The sequence below is a fragment of the Lissotriton vulgaris genome, chromosome 2_1 (assembly GCF_964263255.1).
Source record: "Lissotriton vulgaris chromosome 2_1, aLisVul1.2, whole genome shotgun sequence".
Taxonomy (NCBI): Eukaryota; Metazoa; Chordata; class Amphibia; order Caudata; family Salamandridae; genus Lissotriton; species Lissotriton vulgaris.
Genome location: NC_141687.1, coordinates 611,893,401 through 611,913,783, shown reverse-complemented (window position 1 = coordinate 611,913,783; position 20,383 = coordinate 611,893,401). Strand labels below are relative to the sequence as shown.

General features: G+C 45.9%; 1 protein-coding gene across 5 annotated transcripts in view; it reads left to right on the top strand.

Annotated features, from left to right (window-relative positions):
* PTP4A2 (protein tyrosine phosphatase 4A2) overlaps positions 1-20,383 on the top strand; it is a 259,598-nt gene that overhangs the window by 53,585 nt on the left and 185,630 nt on the right. For all 5 annotated transcript variants that reach the window (XM_086955650.1, XM_086955653.1, XM_086955652.1 and 2 more), the window contains exon 2: positions 15,931-16,553. In XM_086955650.1, coding sequence (XP_086811776.1) covers positions 16,458-16,553 — 96 coding nt within the window. In that variant the 5' untranslated portion in view covers positions 15,931-16,457. The remainder of the gene's footprint in view (positions 1-15,930; positions 16,554-20,383) is intronic.

Genomic DNA, 20,383 nt, shown 5'->3' with positions numbered 1-20,383 from the left:
GCAGGGAAGTTGCACTCTCTCCTCCCCCTGACAAATGATCTGTAGGAGCTATTTTAGGCTCTAACCTAGATACTACTTGGATTGGGATGTCTCCCACTTAATCTAGGGTCTTCTTTAATAATCCCCCTAATCTATGGACCTCCTCAGTTAGTTGGTCGATCTTAACAAGCAATGGTTGTGTGATGGCTTTTATCTTAATGTCCAACAAGTTTACTATTCTCTTGAGGTGGTCTTCGTCCAGGTGCAATTTTCCCCCGTTTGACCCCTGACCATCTACTGTATCAATCTTAGTAGGTGGGGTATTTGTTTTCTTTTTGCTTGAGCGCAACCCACCACGCGTTGAGTGACCCTTGTCCCACCCTCTAGATGCTCTTGGTGCATGTACAGGTGCCGGGGGCTCATCCTCAATTTGTACTATTTCCTCTTCGGGTGTAATCTCCGTGTCAGTCTCAGCAATTGCCTCTATGAGTTGTATTAGTGTGTCGTTAACAAGCTGGTCCTGTAACGCGGGATCATGGCTAATGTCTGGCTCAAATGTATTAACAAGGGTGTCTCCCACCACAGTGGGGGTGGCGGTTGGGGATGTACTCAGGCCCAGAGAGGACCTTCTATCATTATTAATTTTAGTGACCACCTGGACCAGATAATTATCCATGTGTTTGATACTAGGGGGGTCTTTATCTTAGACATGGCGGCTGAAAGCCGCTAATAGCCCTCTCCTAATTATTCTCAATGAGTGGCAATCCTCAATGAGTGGCAATAGAACAAGAAAATCGTATATTAGCAGATCTTATTGCAAATTTAGTAATAGCTTAACCTACAGCAGCAAATTTTTTTATCACACTCAACTCACAATAATGTTTAAGCAGAGTTACTGGCCCAGTCCCGTCACGGCCAGTCTTGGACTGTTTTAGACTGTCCGCCCTTTGTCCGGGCGTCCCACTCGCGTCCCGCGTTGCGGGCGGACCCCAGCTTTCTAGCGCCTCCAGGCGCAAGGTGGTGACGCGCTCACTCAGCGCCAAAGCAATGCCCCCTGGGAAACAGAGTTTCTCCACACAGCGGCCGGAGGTGTAGGTAGCGCGGCGGCGGGAGAACTCGGCGTTGGAAACCAGTGTCCAGCGGTGAGCAGTTAGGAGCTGGTCCGGTCGAAAGTAAGTTGCCCAGCAGTGTTTCCAAGAAATGCCTGGATGGTCGGGGGGACCCCAGCGTGCTCACTCGGCGCCAAAGCAGTGCCCCCTGGGATTGCCCAGAGGTCCGGTCGAAAGTAAGTTGCCCAGCAGTGTTTCCAAGATATTATTACCAGTTCACTTTGTGCGCACTGTACACACCACTCGCACTGACCAAGGGATTGTTCAAAGTCAATATCAGGATTTATCAGAATTATTAAAGGTTTATTCGAATACTGCCTCCGGTGTCCTTAAAATGAGACAGGGCACGGCATAAGTCCACTCAAATCCCCGGACCAGGACCCCAAGCTAATAAGAGACCCTCCACGGGGAACCGCGGAGAATGTTCCTGGAGTCCCTGAGGGAAAGCGAGTTGCACGGTACAGACATACGGCGGCAGGCAAAGGGTGAACGCTCCTGATCGCCTTGCTCAGCTCTCTCTCTCGCTCTCCAGAGGCTGCCGCCCCACTGCTGTCGCCGCAGCCGCCGCAGCCGCCTGCCTGCCTCCACCGCCACCTCACTTTTTCTGCCTCTTGACTGGCCACACACGTGCCCCCGACTCATGCACGGGCACGCTTCGGCCCCGACCTTCAACTCCTTATCTCCTCGCCGCCTCCTCACCTCCTGGCCTTACTGGCGGGCCCGCGTGCATGTGGTTTTGCGGGCTTGTGGGCTCGCTCTGTTTGAGCTGTCCGGACCGTACACCAGGACCGTACACCAGGCTCCTTCCCCCGGGCCAAGGTAGGATACAGGATATGGAATACGAGAAACAGGCGACCTGCTGGTGAAAATTGCAGCGAGGACGCCACACACACACCGCACAATGCGCAACACACAGCTGCTGCTTGGACCACTAGCTCCGCCTACAGAGAAGTGGTATTGATGAATCCCGAAGACCTAGCTTAAACACACCAGAATGTCCCAAAAATGTTCAAGACTAGAACGAAAAAAGCACTGGCAAATTATAGTTTTGCACCACCAGTGTTGATGCTTCTGCTCGGGTAGATGTGTGCATATGATGAGGAAAACGTGACCATGCGTTTTCCCATCCCCCTTCCTTAATAAAAACGCCTCTGTCCTGAAACATCTAGCAGCCCAACAATGCGAATACTGCCACAGAGACAGGCCCACAGCCCTAGTTAAAGTGCCACGGTAATCAGGAGTGCGCTCTTTCTGGCAGCAGGAACCAGTGAAAGGTCCGAAGCCTGTGACGTGACGGCGAGCCCTTGGTCTCCATGGCAACAAGGCCGCCTTATCTGGCCTAGGGGTGAAAGGAGATTAGTCCAGCAGGACACACCAAACTTTTGTTTACTCTGCTGCTTGGGGATAGGGGTTTGGGTGGGGGAGGGAGCATCAAAGAAAGGTGGCAGCCATTTCATGGGCTTGAGGGTTGTTTGCCTGTAAGGACAAATCACACAGTCCGCACTATGAGCAACATTTAACTGACATTCGGAGTTTAACAGAAATAATTGAGGAGCACAAACTCCCTTGTCTTGATCCCACCCGGACTCAAATGTCAAAAGACCCAATCCTGTGTGTTCTCTGGTAACCCTCCAACAATTTGGAACTCTCTCCATAAGGATCTTCGCTGCAACCCCTCTTACCCTCTCTTCAAAAAGGAACTCCAAGTACTTCTCAACAAATACTGGGGTATCTAATGTTACTGACTCTGAACATGTCCACTCCTTTCTCTTCCCTTGTCCGCTTCTCATCCCACCCCCTCTCAATCCCTTCATTTTCTCACTCCCCCTCTTTTTTTTTTTTAAACTGTTTTTATTGCAGATTTAGAAAACATACAATCATTGGTCCGTCAGTTCCGCCGTTCACAAATGTCCCATAGATATCGTTAATCAGTTATCACACAGCCGGTGAGCCCACATCCTGGAGGCCGGGCGGCGCTAGTCAGCAAGTGCTTAAACCTGGCAATAGCACAAGGAAATAATGACATCTGTTCGGCTAGATAATCCAGCATCTGCTTTTCTTCTGCCATTCCATCCCCTGGTACCAACAAACAACCTGCCTTTAAACTCTGGCGGTAAATACTAGTATGTGCTGCTATTACTGTTTGGTGTTTCTCCGTCAACCATCTTGTCCCCATGAGTAACCACCCTGTGGGGGTTGAACTTGACATTACTTCCCTAAGTGGGGAAAGTGTGAGCAGTCATACATTCCAAACAGCAACTCATGCAGCCCTCGAAAATCAGTTTCATTACCCCAACAATAGGACTTCCCACCCTCCCATTCCCCCCCCTCCCCTTGAACCTTGGCTGGTGTGGGCCTAGCTCACCTGCATTGATCGCCAAAAGGAAGAAGCATACAGGAGTACTACTCATTCATCTTTGTATACCATGGAACTTCCCTTCAAAACCCCCTGCCGCCATAGTCCTCCTCACTCGCCAAACTATTTTTGAGCGTTCGCACCAGTTCCTCCCAAGCTCGCGCCATCTCTACTCTTCTCCTCACTCCCCCCTCTCTTCACACCACTCTCACTCCTAACTTTTAATATTCACTTTCCACTTAATTTTATCTCTGTTTCTCTGCCCCCTTAGCCCTGTTGATTGCATTATCATACTGTAACTCTTTTTCGCTTAATTGTATCATTATGTTCACCATCCTTGTAAAGCGCCCTGATACTCTTGGGTCCAATAGTGCTATATAAAACCTTTGAAATAAATAAATACGCCACATGAGGGTCTAGATGGATAGGTTGAGCATTTCCCTTCTGATGTAAAGGTGACACCTTCCACAAGCCACGCTGTAAATGCAATGTGGAACACGGGTTACTCAAGAATGTCATTTATAATTCCATCACTGCCACCACTCTTATGTATCAGTCTGACAAACATACCATCTCGTGTGGCTCTCGGCACACTTGCAGCCAGGACATCAAGGAAAGCACTGTTAAAATAATAAGCGCTGAATATGCAATGGGTCTCGCCTTTATGTTAAAGCCATTTGCTTTGCTAATGGTATTGTATAGCAAAGCAAATGGCTTGAACTTAATAAAAGGCTAGACCTATTGCATTTTAATGCTTTGTAAAGACTTATCAGATACTGTAACACAATGTGAACCTTTTTCTAAAATCAGCCGTGTGTGTGTATATGTATATAATATATATATATATATATATTGCCTCTATGGTCTTTGTAGCACGCAACTTAATTATAAAAATAAGAACTCTCTTCCTATTTCCCTGAAATATGTATTAATACTGTAATACTTAATTCATCTGTTTTTCAGTATTTGTGCTTTCATGATTTTTTTCATCGTGAAAAAATTAAATAAAGCTGATTTGATTTGAACAACCATAGCATTAGTTTTGAAAAATAAATGCCAGATCTTGTGGCAATTCTGTTTTGTGAATCACCAGCAGGATATCGTCCATATAAGTCTGGAACCCCTTGCCCGTTAGTTCTATGCTTAGTCTCAACACCTTTGTGAAGCACCATACTGCGGAAGTGTGGCCAAAGGGCAATGCCCAGAACTTGTATACCTATTGCTTTCATATGAATTAAAGAATCCTTCTGTGAGGTGCAAAAACAGGAAGCAAGAGATATGCATCCTTCAAGTCCAGTCTGACCATACAATCGTTTGGTGGCAGAATGTCCCATAGAAAATACAAACCTGAAATTAAAATGGAGATAAACCAGCTGTTCGTTCACTTCTCTCTAGTTAATCAACAGCCAGTAACTTTGGCCGTACGTTGCCACTAAGAGTATTGCTGAGAAATCCTCCCAAGTACAGCTGTGGCACTTGGCCCTCTACCCCATAAATAGAGGGGCTGCCTTGAGGGAACTTAAACCCCTGGAGAAGTTTGTGCTTATGCACCTAGGGACTTGAGGTATGATGTCCCGGACATAAAAACTATGGGGTAGGCGGAGACCCACCCATAGTGGCGATATTAAGTTAATTTGTAAAGGGCTTACAGAGGGAGGTTCCTGATGAAACCTGGGGAAGGCTCTGGAAGGACCTGCCCAAATATCTTCGAGTAGGAAGGAAAGCGGATGGAGAGGAAACCGTGAAAAGCAGGGGTGGTACGAGTAGTGCTTTGAAAGAAATAGGATAGACAGAATTTAGTGGGATGATGGTCTGTTGCATCATGCTGTAAGCTAAGGACGCCAAAACCAAAATGTGAAATTCTAACAGACCACTGGATGGGACGGGCTTGCAGAAAGTCCCTCTGTGTGTGTATATATGCACATTTATTTATCATTTTATTAACTACTTGAAGCACCTGCAGCTTAAAGTGTCTCTGAACCAGACCTAAAGGTAGAACCATATTGTGTCTATAATTTAGCAAGAGCCGTTAATTGATTTTTGGGACTAGAGCGGAGAGAGACTGCCTTTGAGAAAATTCTATTTCTTTGAGGGAGCTAAAAGATTTGAAGGTCGAACTGTGGACTGTGAAGGCCAAGCAGTGATAAGAAATCGGTGTCTTGCCTCTCATTAGATTAGACATTACCTTTTTCAAGGCGGTTGCATGGCAGGGGTACTTGCTGTAGGACATTCAGTTGAGCCAACAGTCGCTAGCACACATCTGAATGCTGGTCTCCAGGGAAGAGCTGGGGAACAACATAATTAATTTAATATGCATGTGAAGAAATACATGTTTTACATGAACACAAATTAAATCTGATATGCAACTAGCTGAAACTGAAAGGACATACTGCAGATGGCCTTGACTTATAGCATCTGCTGATGGTACAGCTCTTGACTGCACAATTTCACAGCCAGAACAGATCCAATCGGGGATCTTTCTTCACATTGCCACCAGTATTTTATGAAGAAGCTTGTTTTGAAGAATTTCTCTCCAGTACCTTTTATGGTACCTAAATGGAATTTGGTTCTTATTTTCCAGATGAGGCAGCCATTTGACCCCCCCCCCACCCCCATTACTGTGATTTGAAGTTTGTTAAAAGCTGTTTTTTTTTGCTTTAATTTCAGCTACGAAGGTTACTTCACTTCATATGTTGTCTTTATTGCCTTCGTTTTACCGTATTTTCTAAGAACAAAGTGACTTAAGGTTAAGCCGTTTTCCAAAAGCTTTATAATTTCACCTGGTCCACGGTGTGTCCATGCCTTTTTATCTGCCTCCTATTTTGCATTGGAGAAAATCTCCATAGACCTGCGTGGAAAGAGTACAGTGAATCTTTCTTTATCCCTAAACTTTAGAATGGGAAAGCTTTTTTTATACCCCCCCCCCCCCCCCCCCCCTTCTTCAAGTGGGTGGGAGCCAATATGTCTGTTACAACACATTGTAGGCTAAACTACCCATTTGGCCTAAAGGAAAGGCAATACCCTCTGCTTTGTTGTGTGGTGTGCTATTGGAGCCTGTAAGGCTGCAACCTGGTTCTCCTTACCATGTTCCTTCAGGTCTTTTCTCCGTCACGGGTAATTAAGTGCATCGTGATGACTTTCACCCTCCCTCCCGGTTCTGAACCTTGTGCTCTACCCTCCTGTCACCAGAATTTCCCGTTTCTGCTCACTCACGTTCTCTCACCCTTTTTTTCTCCATCTTTTTTCTATATTCTTTGCTCCCCCTCACTTTCTTTCCCTTACGTTCCATTTTCTATGCATAATCACTTACACACTCCCTCACTCTCGGTTCTGAACCTCGTGCTCTACCCTCCTGTCACCAGAATTTCCCGTTTCTGCTCACTCACGTTCTCTCACCCTTTTTCTCCATCTTTTTTAGGTCTCGCCTGTCGATTCGCATGCGCATCGAGCAAGCGAGACTATGGGGGCTTATCCACTCTTTATCCAACTTGCAAGGAATCGTGGCGATTCCTTGCAGTGCACGAGAAATTTAAGCTCAATGCGCATTGAGCTTAAAAGCGCGTGCACATGCCCCCAGCCGCCTGCCTTGACGACTCTCCCGCCCCCTCACTTCTTGATTGCACGGCCGCTAGGCCGTGCCTCCCCTACTCTCCTCCCCCCTCCCGCCTGCCTTGCCTACTCTCCCGCCCCCTCACTTCTTGATAGCACGGCCGCTAGGCCGTGCCTCCCCTACTCTCCTCCCCCCTCCTCCTCCTACTCTCCCCTGCCTGCCGTGTCGCACATCTCCCCGCTCCGCCCCCTCCCCTGCCCGCCGTGTCGCTCCAAAGCAGCCTACGGCCAGTATAAATAAATCTGTAGCTCTGAATTCGCAATGTATAAGCACACCGATGATTGGGGAATACTCCACAGTCTGAGCAGAACTTTGAAGTATCTATATTGTTACTTTTCATTGAAAAAAGCGTGAGTTTTGCTTTTTTTCTTCAGAAGCAACATTACAATAATTTGCAGTTCACGGAGTTCACAGCAAAGCGTCCAACCCTAAAAGGGAGTTATTAATGTCACAACTGCACGCAAGTGTGCTTCGGCCGATTACTGTGCATTTTGGGAGTTGCACAGATGACTGCTCAAGAGCGTGAACATTTATTGCTTCATCAACGCTGAAAGCAGTTGCTTTAGGTGCACAATGTTCAAACGCACACATCCCATATACCCCCCCACCCCCCGTCAGCCTCCACGTGCTTCCCACATTGAGCAACGCGGTCAGTATGCCGGCTCTCACGTGGGTACCGTTTCCTGTAACTGAAATGCGACCATGCTTGACAAACATCCCGCGCACAGGAAAAAGCCCCACCCGGGCTGCTGCTCTCTCCCTCCGTCCCTCGAGCCACAATAAGCCGCTTCTCACAGGGTGATTCCAACGCCCTCCAGAAGTAAGCACCAGGTTCAGACCTCCAGGGGGCATTTCTCCTCCCCCCCTCCCCTTATCTGCCGTTCCTTCGTCTGTTCCCTCTCCCCGCTCCGCCCCCTCACCTGCCCGCCGTGTTGCATTTCTCCTCCCCCTCCCCTTATCTGCCGTTCCTTCGTCTGTTCCCTCTCCCCGCTCCGCCCCCTCCCCTGCCCGCCGTGTCGCATTTCTCCTCCCCCCTCCCCTTATCTTCCTTCCCTCCGTCTTGTTTATATCTGTAATCTATTGACTTTCGTAAAAAGCCGTGGGAAACGGTTTATGGGGTGATGGATGTTCGCCTCGACTCTGGGAGTAGGGCATGCTGCTGGACTTTGGGAAACCATGCATTCCTTCCTCGAGGACCAGACGTCTCTGCAGAGGTAAAACATTTTGTATATTAAAAACAAAACTCTGCCTTTCCCGCGACAAGTTCAAAGGTGCAACATTCAGCTTACAGGACGGACACATTCTAAACAAACTGTGCACCTAACCGTGCTCGAGAGAGTCCTCGTGGGCGCAGGCTGCCTCATTTCCTGTTGCACGTGCATACCACAGCCTGTCCTGCTTTGCAGCACCCCGCCCCAAGGGCTTGGCTCCCTTCCAGGAAGCAAGGACCGCGAGAGAGGGGGGGGGGAAATTGAATTACTATTTGAATCACATTTTAACCTCTCCAATTATATATTTTTTTATAAACCGTTGCTTTTTGTTGTGCGTCTAGAAAACCTGGTTTGGATCACGCCTCCAGGATATAAGTTTAAGAGCGTTTTTCACCCACAACAATCCTCGCGGTACAGAGTGGAATGTATATGCACATGGACATCAGCTCATTAATTCGCTGAGGATAGCGAAAGTGACATCACTGATTATTTGACTCCTCGCCAATGACAGCACACATTTGACTGCCAGGCCCACCATTATCCCCTCAAGAGACTCCTGTTTCAGGTGCTGGGACCAAAGTTAAGAGCAACGAGAGGCATCACTGATTATTTGACTCCTCGCCAATGACAGCACACATTTGACTGCCAGGCCCACCTTTATCCCCTCAAGAGACTCCTGTTTCATGGTGCTGGGACCAAAGTTAAGACACAACCCCTCACTCACCCTCACCCTCACTCACCCTCACCCTCACTCACCCTCAACCACTCACCCTCACTCACCCTCACTCACCCTCACCCTCAACCCCTCACTCACCCTCACTCACCCTCACTCACCCTCACTCACCCTCACTCACCCTCACTCACCCTCACTCACCCTCACTCACCCTCACTCACCCTCACTCACCCTCACTCACCCTCACTCACCCTCACTCACCCTCACTCACCCTCACTCACCCTCACTCACCCTCACTCACCCTCACTCACCCTCACTCACCCTCACTCACCCTCACTCACCCTCACTCACCCTCACTCACCCTCACTCACCCTCACTCACCCTCACTCACCCTCACTCACCCTCACTCACCCTCACTCACCCTCACTCACCCTCACTCACCCTCACTCACCCTCACTCACCCTCACTCACCCTCACTCACCCTCACTCACCCTCACTCACCCTCAACCCCTCAACCCCTCACTCACCCTCAACCCCTCACCCTCACTCACCCTCAACCCCTCACCCTCACTCACCCTCAACCCCTCACCCTCACTCACCCTCAACCCCTCACCCTCACTCACCCTCAACCCCTCACCCTCACTCATCCTCACTATCACTCATCCTCACTATCACTCATCCTCACTATCACTCATCCTCACTATCACTCATCCTCACTATCACTCATCCTCACTATCACTCATCCTCACTATCACTCATCCTCACTATCACTCATCCTCACTATCACTCATCCTCACTATCACTCATCCTCACTATCACTCATCCTCACTCACCCTCACCCCTCACTCACCCTCACCCCTCACTCACCCTCAACCCCTCACCCTCAACCCCTCACCCTCAACCCCTCACCCTCAACCCCTCACCCTCAACCCCTCACCCTCAACCCCTCACCCTCAACCCCTCACCCTCAACCCCTCACCCTCAACCCTCACTCACCCTCACTCACCCTCACTCACCCTCACTCACCCTCACTCACCCTCACTCACCCTCACTCACCCTCACTCACCCTCAACCCCTCACCCTCACTCTCCCTCACTCTCCCTCACTCTCCCTCACTCTCCCTCACTCTCCCTCACTCTCCCTCACTCTCCCTCACTCTCCCTCAACCCCTCACCCTCAACCCCTCACCCTCAACCCCCCCTCCCTCACTCACCCTCACCCACCCTCCCTCACTCACCCTCAACCCCTCACCCACCCTCCCTCACTCACCCTCAACCCCTCACCCACCCTCCCTCACTCACCCTCAACCCCTCACCCTCACACAGTGCAATAGGTCTCAGACCATTTCAGTTAGAGCTTTTAGAAATGTTTATGGCTTTTTTTATTTGTAATTCTTTAGCATTGGCTACAGGAAACAAAAATGTTAAACATTTACAAAAAAAACCCATAAACAATTATAAAAACACTAACTCTAATGGTGCGAGACCTATTGCATTTCCAATGCTTGTTTCCATCATCTTTGCTTCCCCTCACTTTCTCTCCCTTACGTTCTTTCGCCTCCTCCTCTCTCGATTTCTCACCTCCTCCCCTCCCCCTCCCTTCCCCCCTCCCCCTCTCGGTCCTAGGATGAACTTGGTGGAGAAGGGCCGAAGGAACATATTCGACAAAGGTGAGCTCCGCAGAGACTATATGAACACCCAGGACTGGCCCCGCACCACTGACCGTGCATTTGGGGTTCTCTCTTCCATTTCAGTGCAAAGCTGGCCATGCTTTCACAGGTGGACAGGTTGCCTGCTGGCTCTTGCCCTGTATTATATATTTTTGGTGCCTATGTGTGTGAGAAGACTACCACAGATTAAGTAATTAACCCACCCAGGCCTGGAGCCTTCCCCTACACGAGGCCCTGCATGCATGATCTGAACAATTGCCCAACATGAAGCCACAAAGTATTGTCGTGCTCAGTTTTTAAATGATCGATAAAACAATCTATAGATCTCGAAAATAAACCATTATTGCACTTTATTAACAAATTCGTTTTGAATCAATTATTTTGCATATGCAAACGTGCATTACATCAATACGTTTGCATAAACCATATTCAGACCATCGGCATGTTTTTACACCTTGCCTTGTTTCTTAATATATGCTGAATGTTTTCTTTTTCTATTTTCACTAATGTACTCTGACATACAGCAAAAGATTAAAACTACTGTACCGCTTCGTCCTCTATTTCCCGATAACACTACCACTTTAGCAACCTCCCCTTCATTTTTTGTTCTCCAATTTATAATGCAATTTAGGGCACTAAAAAATTCAATGGATTACAATAAATTAAATGTCTAGCTAAATAAAAATTGACAGTGTTTCATGTAAAACTTGCTCTGTTAGAAGCCAGGGCTGCTGGCTTTCCCGAATGCTTGTTTATCGATTATTTTTCTCTCTGTTGAAATGGGCCTTAGGAGTTTCGCAGGCAGGCGCACACACTTGAGAAATGCACATGTGCAAGGAAATAGACTTAGCAGCTCTGGTAATAAATACAGAATAAAATTGTGCGTGTATCATAGTGCTAACGGCCACTAAGGGAGAAGAAAGGACCTCCTTCACAGTAGCCTAAAGCACTGATGAGCACACTGCCCCTTTCTGAATAAACATTGGCAAAGCCAACAGGTCTGGACTAGATCAGCTGGTGTGATGCTTCTTTGTTTAATATTGGTTGCAAATGCTTGCATAAAAACAAACACGCACTCCATCCTAAAGTAAAAGCCATTAGTTTGCAATAACATTTAATTTAAAAAATAATCTGCATGTATAATTGTTAAAAAAACAAGCACTGGCGTTGCCAATAGGTCTCGCAGTAGGAAAGTTGGAGCTATTACAATTGCAAATAACAATGCCTTTTATTTTTGTTTTCATTTTAAAAACATAAAGGGCTTTGTCATTTACAAAACCAATAGCTCCAACTTTCCATTCTGCGAGACCTATTGTGCACTGCACAGTGTGGGTGAAAGTGGCACTGCGTGGGTGTGAGTGGCTTTGAGTGAGTTGCGTGGGTGAGTGGCGTTGCGTGGGTGAGTGGCGTTGCGTGGGTGAGTTGCGTGGGTGAGTGGCGTTGCGTGGGTGAGTGGCGTTGCGTGGGTGAGTGGCGTTGCGTGGGTGAGTGTGGCGTTGCGTGGGTGAGTGTGGCGTTGCGTGGGTGAGTGTGGCGTTGCGTGGGTGAGTGTGGCGTTGCGTGGGTGAGTGTGGCGTTGCGTGGGTGAGTGTGGCGTTGCGTGGGTGAGTGTGGCGTTGCGTGGGTGAGTGTGGCGTGGCGTGGGTGAGTGTGGCGTGGCTGTGAGTGGCGTGCCTGTGAGTGGCGTTGCGTGGCTGTGAGTGGCGTTGCGTGGCTGTGAGTGGCGTTGCGTGGCTGTGAGTGGCGTTGCGTGCCTGTGAGTGGCGTTGCGTGCCTGTGAGTGGCGTGGCGTGCCTGTGAGTGGCGTGGCGTTGTGTGGCTGTGAGTGGCGTGGCGTTGCGTGGCTGTGAGTGGCGTGGCGTTGCGTGGCTGTGAGTGGCGTGGCGTTGCGTGGCTGTGAGTGGCGTTGCGTGGCTGTGAGGCGTTGCATGTGTGAGTGGCGTTGCATGTGTGAGTGGCGTTGCATGTGTGAGTGGCGTTGCATGTGTGAGTTGCGTGGCGTGTGTGAGTGGCGTGGCGTGTGTGAGTGGCGTGGCGTGTGTGAGTGGCGTTGCGTGGGTGATAGTGGGCTTGCGTGGTTGTGAGTGACGTTGCGTGTTAGTGGATGCTCTGATATTGTTGGTGTGACCTTAGAGGAAATGGCATGACATCCAGTGCTTGATTTTGCCAATGGATGAATCGTACAATCAACAGCAGCAAAGACGATGGATCCATTGCACAAAGAAGTTGCTCTGACTGAGATGTGATTATATTAGCTCCTTTCCTTAAGTGCTTCAAAATTGGAAATGTTTGTTAATGGCTATAAATGCTGTTTTACTATTAGGATTCCTAATTTTCGTGACCGTTCTAGAAGCAAGTAACTATAGTTTAGAATGGGGCCTTTCATGCACCTATATAAACAGTTGGGGCTCCCTGTGACTCTCGTAAAACATTGGGATGGGATGAGATGATATATCCTGATTCTTCAGCACTCTGGTAAGCTGAACACTAAATACTCGACCTGTACACGTTGCAATATTCTGTTCTGAAGACTGCAGGGAATCCGTGCACTTTGACTAGGCCCCCCTCCCCCCGCTGATACCCAGCAGGGCAGGGGTGTAACTTGATCTGCGGAGGGGAAACGAAGACCAACCTTGCAACTTCATTTCCTTTGTGAGTTTCACCAGCTTGTCCCCTGCTGACGCCTGCTGCCTCTCCAGTCTGTGGATCGGTTTCTTGGGTCCGGTTTACAGCCCCCACATTCCTCTTTTGGCGACCCTCTTTGTCTCCTCCTGATCAGCTTGCCTTTAATTTCTCATCGAAACCTTTCCTCAACAAGTTTGTTTACAATTTAGCTAAAATGCCTGTGCTTTATGTATCCCCAATGACGCCTACGGCAAAATGAGAAACAAAAGAACATTTGCATTGGCTTTTTGCAAGTATTAATTTTTGTTGTCTTGCATGGTGACCTGAAACAAAAGTCGCTCCTCTCCCAGTGCAATCTCCTTTCCAGAAGGAAAAAACGTTGTCTGCATCTTTGTTATATTGCAGCAGCAACTGTATCAATGTGTGTAAAAACGCTACACGTATCAGTAAAAGGGACAGGAACACTGCTTTGGCGCAAAATGTAATATACATTTGTAGTCACTTAAAAAACAAGCACTTCCTGATGATTCACCACAGGTAAACAAACTAACAAGAACATTGCTGAAGGAAGCTTTTATGGGCGGGGAAGCCTGTTAATGAGGGGAAAGAGAAGGTCTGATGCTCCGATGCGAGGCACAGCAAATGGTGGTGTGTGACATGGCTGGTAAGCAATTAGGGGGGAGAAGTGAGGCCAGCGAATGAATTTGCGTTCCAGCATTTATCTGTAAGACTAGGTTCAATGAGAAATTTTCTTTAGTAGAGAGAGGGGAGGTGCTGGTGTGGGAGGGGGGAGGTGCTGGTGTGGGAGGGGGGAGGTGCTGGTGTGGGAGGAGTGCTGTTAGGGCAAGGCTGTGTTTGCGGGGAGAGAGAGGGGAGGTGCTGGTGGGGGAGGGGGGAGGTGCTGGTGTGGGAGGAGTGCTGCTAGGGCAAGGGTGTGTTTGCGGTGAGAGAGAGGGGAGGTGGTGGTGTGGGAGGGGGGAGTTGCTGGTGTGGGAGGAGTGCTGCTAGGGGAGGAGAAGCCTGATGCCGGATGGGGGCGGGAGAGCCTGGGAATGCGAGAGGCTGGGCTTGCATGCGATGCGCGTGCATGTACATGGGAACTGCAAGAAAACCGCGGGGCTGAAAGCCCTTTGGTTTGACTTGTGTTTTGCCGACATGAATTCTCGCTCAGCTCGATGCGCTTGCGCACATCGATAGGTCGCGAGACCTAAAAATAGTCTGATACTTCACAGCTGACAGATTTACTTTTCTGTAGAAACCCTTTCCAGTTTTAATACCTATTAAAATGTATTCTTACTGGCACAAAGAAATGGTACTGATTTTGAACTACTATAATCTGAGGAGGTCGTTCACTCATAAGGATAACTTAAAAAAAACAAGCATTGGCATAGCCAATAGGTCTCGCCTTTGGGATCTTATAAGTGTTAAGTTATCCAGCACAATATCCTTGGTGCAACAACATAAACACTTGCATGGCTAAACACTTATAAGGTCCCAAAGGCGAGACCTATTTGCTATGCCAATGCGTGTTTTAACAGCTATGATTTACGTCTCATAAACCCATGGTCATGGCTTACATGTACCGCTTATTGGACATTATGTTGGGATGTTGTATTTGGTGCAGAACCCCATAGGTGTTTAAGCTCAGGCATGTTTTTTTTCTTTCTTGGACATTTGGGTTACATTAGGAAGCCTTCGGTAGGTTAGTACATGGACAAAGTCAGTTCATTTAATATCAGTTGAGACTATTTCCACCGTCCTTTATGTGATCGATCTGAAGCTGCGTGATGCTGCTTATTTCACTATTTATTTTCATTTTTAGGGTTTTTTTTGGGGGTGAGACCATATATAGTTACCATGGTTTAAGAACTTTTTATTATATTTTTTTCTGGGGGTGGAAAGCTCTGAGAGCTAAAAAAAAAGAATACAAAGGGAACACCAGGGGTGGCATTTTAACAGCTGCTAAATGCAAGCATTGTGTGCGGTCTAGTCTCCAAGAAGACTTGCAGGTCTCTGGTCCTAGAGGATTGCTTGGTGCATCCCTATTGAGATATATCTGCAAGGAAGTACATGGGTACATACTCATGTAGATGTCTTTCAAATATGATTTTTTTCAATCAAGACACGTTACTTTAGTGGATATCTTAAATGCTACCCTTAGTACTACCGATTTTACAATTTTGAAACTGAAAATATGCAAGCAGAAATTCTCAGATAGCAGTGTTTAAAATGTGCGCTTGTAGTGCATGTGGAAATGTTTTGAGATTGGATCTGGGTTTGAAATGTAACAATAGTTTAGGTGTGAAAAGTGTGGGTATGTAGTGTACTCCTGCAGATGAGCGGGCATGTAAGGCGTATGAGCACATATGATGGTGTAGTTGCTGGCTTTAGAAAGGTAAATTAGCCAGTGGCTCATGACTTGTTTGACAGGCTGTACAAGTGTTCTGAGGGAATACGTTGCCTTTGGTTGGTAGTCAACTCTTTGGTGTGCGTGGATAAAACCACAGAGCATGTGGGTAAGAATGGGTGCATGTTTAGTAGCCAAGAAATGGAAGCACCACTATGATTTTACAGTTTCTTTCTTGCCTGTTTATTGACAACTGCTTTGGTGAGTTACTAGTCTAGTCAAACTACGCTGGTTATACAATGTCTAATATTCGCTTATTCTGACATTTTCTTTTTTTTTTGTCCCCCGTAGGATTCCTTTTGGAACATACGTCTCACATTTATGGCGATAGTGGGTGTTAGGGCAGATTTCTGCCAAGCGCAGCACTGCGCTTGTGCTGGCAAATAAGCTTGGGGATTGAACGTGGCACATACATACTCTTTGCCTTGAAGCCTCCCAGACCATCTTAACCAGCAGCAAATTGTTCGGGACAACTTATTTATTTTTGTTATATTGTGGAGGGCATTGAGTTGTATGGTTATCTTAAAACAGTTTGGCAAATATAAAGATCAAGAACATCGCAAAGAGATCATCCCTATTTGTAATTTGCCTGACCAGTGCCTACCTGCAGTACATGTTGCTGCCCAGATTTGAGTGCAGCGGATATCTCGTTTGGAGCTATGCTATTATCCGCTTCCAAAGGCCGGAGAAGTTACTGAACCCTCATCTTTAAAAGAATAAAGAAGTTGTCCATCGAAAGAACTTTTGGATGTTTTCTACCACACTTTTTTCCAGGGGCATTTTCTTTCCCTCCGTCTACTTTTTTTACATTTGTCATCATGAACCGTCCAGCACCAGTGGAGATTACCTATGATGGTATGCGCTTCCTGATAACCCACAACCCAACAAATGCAACTCTCAACAAGTTCACAGAGGTAATTCATAAACTTAAGTGAGCATAATATAGTAAATGGAAACATTCGGTTTTCTTTTTTAAATGAGTTTGACATTTTCAGAGTGTACCCAGTTAATCTGTAGCAAAGAATCATTAATAAATGTGTAACGTGCAACCAGACACTGGGCTATTTTTTTTCTGGTTGAAACATCTGGGGAGGGCTAGTTGTACTATTGCATGTCCATGTGAAATACATTTTGTTCCGTGCTTGGGGAGGGTTTCACTTCCTCAAACTTCCAACAGTTGCTACCATTTGGGGCCTATGTTAGCATGATGCAGATGTTAATTGTATAGGTGCACTTTCTATGAACTGTATACAAATGTTGGATAAAACGTATGATTTATTAAGTCTCTCAAAATTCAGTGAATCTCGGAGCCACTAGGATTATTTTGCTCTTTGAGGTCCAGAGTCGAGGTCACAGGGTTAGGGGTATCTACAATGGTTTTGTTTTCTGTTGGGTGTTAAATGGAACTATGAGGTAGTCCTATCTTTCTAATTCAATACCCCTTTCAGTTGTCGTGGAAACATTCATGAGAGATTTTTAACAGGAGCTCTTGGGTGCGAGGAGTTTTCTTGGGATCCTGAGTGAGTCTCTGGTTACTGGGCAGTGTATGGGCCATCAATAGAATTGTAAATTCACTGTACTTAGATGGCCACGTTACCACCTTTTGGCCACTTCACACTCCAGTGCTGGGATAGGTCTAGCTTTTATTGGCTTATGCAAGGTGACAGGACTAGAAACTAAAACTTAGCATGGTATGGTAAATAACATATCAATGTGATGTCTGACCAGTGCAGTAGCTTCAGAAGTATGCCTTTTAATGGGGAATTTAAAAATTGATATATGAAGAAAACCAGGAGACTCTATTACTTTGGGCAAAAAAAAAATTGTATTGTAATTGCATTTATATAGCGCTTACTACCCCTAGGCGTTGAAGCGCTTTTTCGGCGAGTAGCACGCTACTCCGTGACCTGTAGAGGATTAGTGTTGAATTAGTATAGTGAAACATGCAAGTACATTTTAAGTGGTCGATAGGTTAGTCCGTTATTTGGATTTGGAATGATAGCAGAAGGATAGAGGAGGACAAAGGTTTGTATTTATATAGCGCTTGTTGACGCACGCTATTCAGGAAGACTACAAAGGATTTGTGGTGAATTTATATGGTGAAATATGAAGTAATTTCAGCGGTGGATATTAGTCAGTTACTTAGAGTGAGCAGGATAGCGGAGGGATAAAAGGGGAAGAAAGATTTGCATTCATATAGCACTTGTTACCCCTGATGGGTGTTGAATCGCTTTTCTGGCAAGTAGCACGCCACTCGAGAACCCATAAAGGATTACTGTTGAAAATTAGTGTAGTAAAAATAAAAAAAAATATGAATTAATTTGAGTAGTGGATATGTTATTCAGTTATTTGGTTAGTATATTAGTATAGTTTAATATGGAATTTGTGAAGTGAACATGTCAGTCTGTTAATTTTTATTGCATTCAAGCACTAGGTGTTTCAATTTCGAATGAGTCTGAACCCTATTAACAATATTATCCAGGCGATTAGTGAATGTAACAAAGAGTGTGCTGTCAGGTCGAACATGACCTAATATGTACCTGCAACGGAACCCGCCATCTGATGCTGTGTAGGGCAGTGACCCTGTCGACACTTATGTCAAAGATACCCCACACATAAGAACAGGTATAAACCACAGTTGTAGACCTTCAGAGGATGGTTGATTAACAATTTTTAAAGCAGGGTGCTGGTTAAAAAGGCATGCACCACTGTATGAAAATCCTTTTCATTACTGCCAAAGTAATCCCTAGCCTGGTGTGACTGGGCAACAGCCTAGTTTAGGGTGCTCTTAGTGTGTTTTAGTAGAGGAAATTTCTGCAGAAAGGGGCTACCTCCAATGGGATAGCAGATTGTGGACTCCACTGTGTGTTTGTGGTGATGTGGTCGGGAAGAACAAAGCAGATTAAATTTTTTTTTTTAAATTCAAAAACATCCATAGCAATTTTTTCCGAACCATTCAGAGTGCCTCTGTCCCAAAATTAGTGAACAGTGTATTAATTGAACTGTTGAAAGGGTATCTTGTGCTGCCAACAGACCATTTCTCACTCCGAAATAGTAACACACGGTTATTTCATTTTATATCTATTTAGTGTCTTAATTGAATTTACCCGAGGATTTACCTATTTTATGGCTTGCATCGGTTTGCTTGCTGTCCATTGTTGTATCTATTTTTTTTTTAACTTAAATAATGAATTGACATGCCATGACCCATTTGTTGTAAAGATGTAACTTTGTACCTTAACTGACAAAGAATACTCTTTGCTGTATTTGCCGAGAAACATTCACCCGCCAATTAACCAACCCTTTTCTTGTCAAACATGGTGGTAAAAGATCAGTCTTTCTGATTAGCGCGTTTTGTTTTCACAAATGTGACAATCTGCTATGGCAAGCAAATTAAATCTACTCTTTGCTGCCTAGAGGAGTCTGTAATTAATTCTTGTTTGTCATTTCTACAGCACACGGATGCCCAACCAGGGCCTCCGAGCACTAATGAAGAGCCACCGAACAGAGCGTGCTCTGAGACTAAAATAGTCAAGTATTTTACTGTTCCCTGAAAACTCCTTTGCGCGAGCAATGACGAAGCAAATGGAGGAAAAGAATTCCAGAGTTTATAGGCGAGAAATTGAAAAGGATAGGCCTCCCTCGCTGGCTCTTCTGAACAGAATGGCAAGTCTTTGACTGGAGGACCTCCTAGTCCTTACAGCAACATAAGGCTGGATCAGATGTTTAAGAAATACGTTAACCCGAGTTGGTAAAGGCCTGAAATGCCCTACACGAAGCACCTTAAATTTGATCCACTGGAATCCAATGAAGGGTGCCGAGATGATCAAAACTGACTGAAATGTCAAAATCTGTAGCATCATACTGGCAACTTCATTCTGAGTAATTTGCAGTCATTTTGTCAGGGAGATATCTAAATACATTTTGCCCACTCCTGGAAGTGCATTGACAAGCCTATCCGCAACAGCCAATGTCCTCGTCTTTGGTGTACTTTTCTAAATGATTCGGTATTTTAAAGTTGCAGTTAAAGTCGGCGACTATTGTTTTCTTGCAGTAATTTAGTATTTATTTAGACATTGCATCTTTTCACAGATGGACATTCTTGAATTTTGTACTGTAGGTATATTGAGTCAGTTAATCAAAATAACAATACATAGGCAACTTCAGGGTCCTGCGAAGATATCAGGTACAAAAGCACAATGATCATGGGAACACAATTGTGGTGTATGGTGAAGCAGTGTACAGAACGAATAAGCTAATAAAACAATTTTATATAAAGCACATTTATTTAACAAATTTCACAAAAAATATTATACTTTGAAGTAAAAAGAACATATACATAATGCATCAATAAACAAATTAATACATAAAATTTCAACATGTATGACTCAATTAAAAGCAATGAGCACAAATAAGGTTATACATTTATAAAAAAACAGCCAAGTGGATAAATGAGGAATCTCGAATATATTGAGTCAGACCGTTAAAATTCGAGATTTATTTTTTACCTTACATGGAGAACCCCCAGGGCCCAGCTTTCAGCCTCTGGTTCATGGTGAGTTGCTTTAGCGTATCTACCCACAGGGCCAGGGAAAATTTCAGTCCTTTGTCCCCTTCTGCGCAACAAGGGAGAAATTCAGGCTTTGGTGCCTTTTCATACTGTAGTTCAACGGCTTTGCTGACGTGTAAGTGTGTTTATTGCCTTTACTGAAAACTTGAGGCTTAATGTGAAATCTGAAATTTT